Source organism: Spinacia oleracea, chromosome 2, assembly GCF_020520425.1.
Source record: "Spinacia oleracea cultivar Varoflay chromosome 2, BTI_SOV_V1, whole genome shotgun sequence".
NCBI classification, from domain to species: domain Eukaryota; kingdom Viridiplantae; phylum Streptophyta; class Magnoliopsida; order Caryophyllales; family Amaranthaceae; genus Spinacia; species Spinacia oleracea.
In genome coordinates, this window is record NC_079488.1 from 63,231,203 (window position 1) to 63,235,267 (window position 4,065).

Below are 4,065 nucleotides of genomic sequence, written 5' to 3' on the forward strand. Positions count from 1 at the left end.
CTGTTTATTTGACCCTTTGCAATTCTATAGGTAAGGGTGTAGATAGATGAGAGAAGATTAATCAGGGTTGGATGCTAAAAAAATTTATGACTGGAGCTCCTGATCGTCTGATTGATGATATTACATGGGTTTCAGGTGTTCAGAACAAATATTACAGGTTACTGGAATCGAATGTAAATTAGGAACTGTTTCCTTATCGTTGTATATAGAATGACTGCAGCTGCAAATATTTATGCCATGGTGTGCAAACTATTTGGACCATAGAGGTAAGTTTACATGAATAGGAATCAGATTAGATACAAGGTACTAGAAAAAAATGCTAAGGTAGTTATCTCTCTCCTATTTCAATAAATCTGAAGTCTGGAGAAAATTCTTGCTAGGCGAAAAACAAGGGATTTTGATATAGTTAGTAAAACTGCACATGGAGGCAAGCACACTAGAACAATTGCCAACCATAGTGACCGAGCTGATGTCAGAGCATATGCACTGCTCACAAAGGCTATGAGTGTTGCATAGAAAGACAATTGAAGAATATGGATGCTGAAAGACAGAAGATATCTAGGCTCATCACTTCGCTGAGCAAGCATCATTTCCCAAAGAGTAGTGAACAGAACGACTGTGTAGCCACACATAGCAGCTGTGTTTGACAGCATGAACACCTTGAAAACTGTATCCCTTATAAGAACAGCACTACCACTTCTATCAAACCCACCTGGGATTAGAAATCCTGCGGCAAAAGTAACAGCTGCTAAAACTACAGCTATAACCCCGAGGGTACTGAAGTTTTTCTGTATTCTTTCGTTGGCTTTTTCTGGACAAAGCACTGTTTTGTTGATCACTTGAGGTTGAGTACGTGTTTGTTTGTCACCTTCCATTAGTAGGTGGTAGCCTATTTCTGCCTGCGATTAAATATCAAAGTAATTTCGTTATCATTGCATAACTTTACTAGTCCTTTATTTGTTACAAGATGCTTGGTACAGATCACAAATATTTAAGATCTACTTACCATGTTTTCAGAGAGTTGTTGCTGTACTTTTATAAAATCCAATGGTGTGTAACCTTCTTTATTCCTCAGATTAATCCCTGACTTATCAGTATCTAGTATGACCTTTGCCATAATGTGGTCAGAGTTCTTTGCTGCCAGATGTAATGGAGTATTTCCTTCTATATCTGGTATATTGACGAGCCTCTCCAGTTCTGGAATACTAAGCATTTCTGTGCCTTCTTGGTAACCTCCCAATTTCAGAAGATGTAGGGCAGTCTTACAATTAGTATCACAAACTGTAACAGACTGAGGACAATGAAGGAGGATTGCACGAACAGCTTTTAATTGGCCAAGACTTGCTGCAATAAGTAAAGGAGTAAGACCTTTCTCGTCACGTAGGTATGCACACGATTTCTCCGTTTTTAGTATCGCTTCCACATGTCCCTCTTTGTTTGCTACTGCTGCGTAGTATAAAGCTGTTTGCTTGCGCTTATCTGCTATCTTTGCTAGCTCTGGGTGTTTCTCTAGCAAGAGTTTAACAACATCTTCTGCATAGCAACATGGTTGATATACTTAGGTACATAGAGAAATTATTTTTTGAAAACATTGGACAATGTTTCATTAAAATGATTACTCTCTCAGTCCCATAGTGTAGTGGCCATTTGACATTTTTCACGGGAAGTAAGGAAAATAAAACATGACATGATTGTTCCCTAAATTTTGTTGCATTTTAATAGTACAATATTTCTCCCGTTTCACAAATATCTCATCATTTTGACTTTTACACTATTCATGATGTGTCTTTGACCATCTTTTGTAATATATACATAAGAAAATAGGTAATCTTGTAGGATCTTGTTAGATTCTTATCGATATATATTTTCTAAATGTCAATTTTTTTATGATTTTTACTTATGCATTCAAGAGATTAAGAGTCGAAGTCATGTGTTAGGAAGCGTAAAGTCAACATGAAGCAATATTTAAGGAACAGAGGAAATATTTTATTTATTTTATTTTAAAAAATCAACTTTCCTCTCCCCCCCTACCAAATCACTATTGTTTGTCACTAAATCACTATGGTTTGTCTTTAGTGTTGGGTTTTATGAGTTAGAATGGCTATTGTAGTATAGAATGTTCTCGAGGGAAGTTGTTGGTTTGTAGAGAAAAAGGAACATTTTGGTTAAGTTCCAATTGTTTTTGGGGAAAGGAACTGTTAGATACAAACCAATGAAGCAGTGCACATATTACATATAGGTGGTTGAAGTGCGAGTATTAAAGTCTTACCTGTGCAGTTGTGTATTGCTGCGTGGAGTGGAGTCAACCCAGCTGGTGCACTTATGCTGTAAGAAATGTCAGAGTTTAGGATCATGTGGAGAACTTGCTCATGACCATATGCTGCAGCAAGGTATAGGGTTCCTTCTGCAGCATTGTTAGCAGAATTAGCCAATTTAGGCTCCACCTGAAGCAGGTAAACTGCCACCTCCTCATATCCATTCTTGAGAGCCTCGTGCAGTGGTGTGTTTCCACTCGAGTCTTGAGCTGCCCATGGCTCAGGACTGGTTCCCTCTTCAACCACCATAAGAGACAGTAAGGTGGATCTCGCCTTCCTATCTTTGACATCCTGCAAGTGAGACTTGTAGAAATTTACTAGCGCCTGCACTAATTCAAGGTGACCTAATCCCGCAGCAATGTGCAACGGATTTTCACCCCGGCAATTACTCTGGCAGATTAGCAGCACTACTGCAGGAATTTTCTGCAGAGCCTTCACTATGAAGCCACAGCGGTCTCGGCTAGCTGCCAAGTGAAAAATGTTGTCCCCATCCGGTGTTTGACCGAGGAAGTAGCTTTCATCCGGAGTTGCTTCTCCGTTCTCTTCTCCGCTGACATTTACTTGAATTTCATTCAGGTAACTTTCATTCCCTTCTCTTGCAGCTGTTTCCAGATAGACATCCATCAGTGGTGATGCCATCTCTATTATTCTTGTATCTTTCTCCTCACTCCACATATAACTAAGTAATGTCGTAATGTCGTGGTTTTTCTCTTCACCTTAATATTGCTACGTTTATAAGCACAACAAGGACTTTCTCCACGTTCTGCTCACTAAGTATAGGTATTAGGTACAGAGTCTATTATTACCAGTGACTTATTTTCGGACGAATACAACATACCGTATGGTTTTACAAATATATTGTACTAATAAAGAAAGTTCATGAGATTGAGGCTGGGAGAATGGTGGAACATACATGCAAATTTATTAATACTTGTGTATGATATTCGATGAAGTTGAATCATATGATTGTTAGTCGACACAAAGTTGATCACTGCACGACCAAATATAAAATTTATACCTTGTTTGTATTATTGATGTTACTCAACAAACAAACATTTAATGGAATAACAAATATGCGAGCAATCATGAGAAATGAATAGTTATGCATTATTTATGCATCCGAAGAACAAAGATTCATATTCATTCATTCTTTCTAGTTTCTTTGTGTTTTTTTTTTACATAGGCTTAAGTTGCATTAATAAAAGAAAGTTAACAACCTAAAACTACACCACTAAGGTCTTTAAAGACCATTATAAAACAATCTAAACAAATTATATCACTAGGGTCTTTAAAGACCATTACAAAGCAATTAGGCATTACTTGTGTTCAACCTTGTTTGTTGAGAGGGACTTACTTGCACCACCAACGAGGTGTAATCCAACCCACTCAAAAAGCGACTACACTACAAACAACAGAGGTTGGAGCGAGCGATAGGGAACAATTTAAGACCAACTTAGAAACCCTAGCCTAATATTTACTTTTACCGTCAAGGTTGGCGTTTTCTGACACCACAAGACGACGACAAGGCTAATTTCGGAATGAATGATGCCAAAATCCTTAAGGACAACATATCACAACATAGAAATCCTAACCCGTAATTTTACCTTTATCGGTGATTTATCAACGGTGGCGTTTCGGGATGATCTTGAAATATGCACCAAGGTTGATGACAATCGATGCAACTAATCCTCCGACCCAAACTCGGCTTAGTTTACTTGGGTTGTTTCCTTCCGATGATACGTACAAGCTA

At 38.1% G+C, this 4,065-nt stretch overlaps 1 protein-coding gene across 1 annotated transcript; it reads right to left on the reverse strand.

The window, feature by feature from the left end:
• Positions 1–344: 344 nt before the first annotated feature.
• Positions 345–2,954, reverse strand: LOC110796628 (uncharacterized). Its single transcript, XM_022001701.2, has 3 exons — positions 2,270–2,954; positions 1,007–1,533; positions 345–899 (listed from the first exon to the last, which is right to left on the reverse strand). The coding sequence occupies exons 1-3, from the start codon at positions 2,952–2,954 to the stop codon at positions 345–347; spliced, it is 1,767 nt and encodes a 588-aa protein (XP_021857393.2).
• Between the last annotated feature and the right edge of the window lie 1,111 nt (positions 2,955–4,065).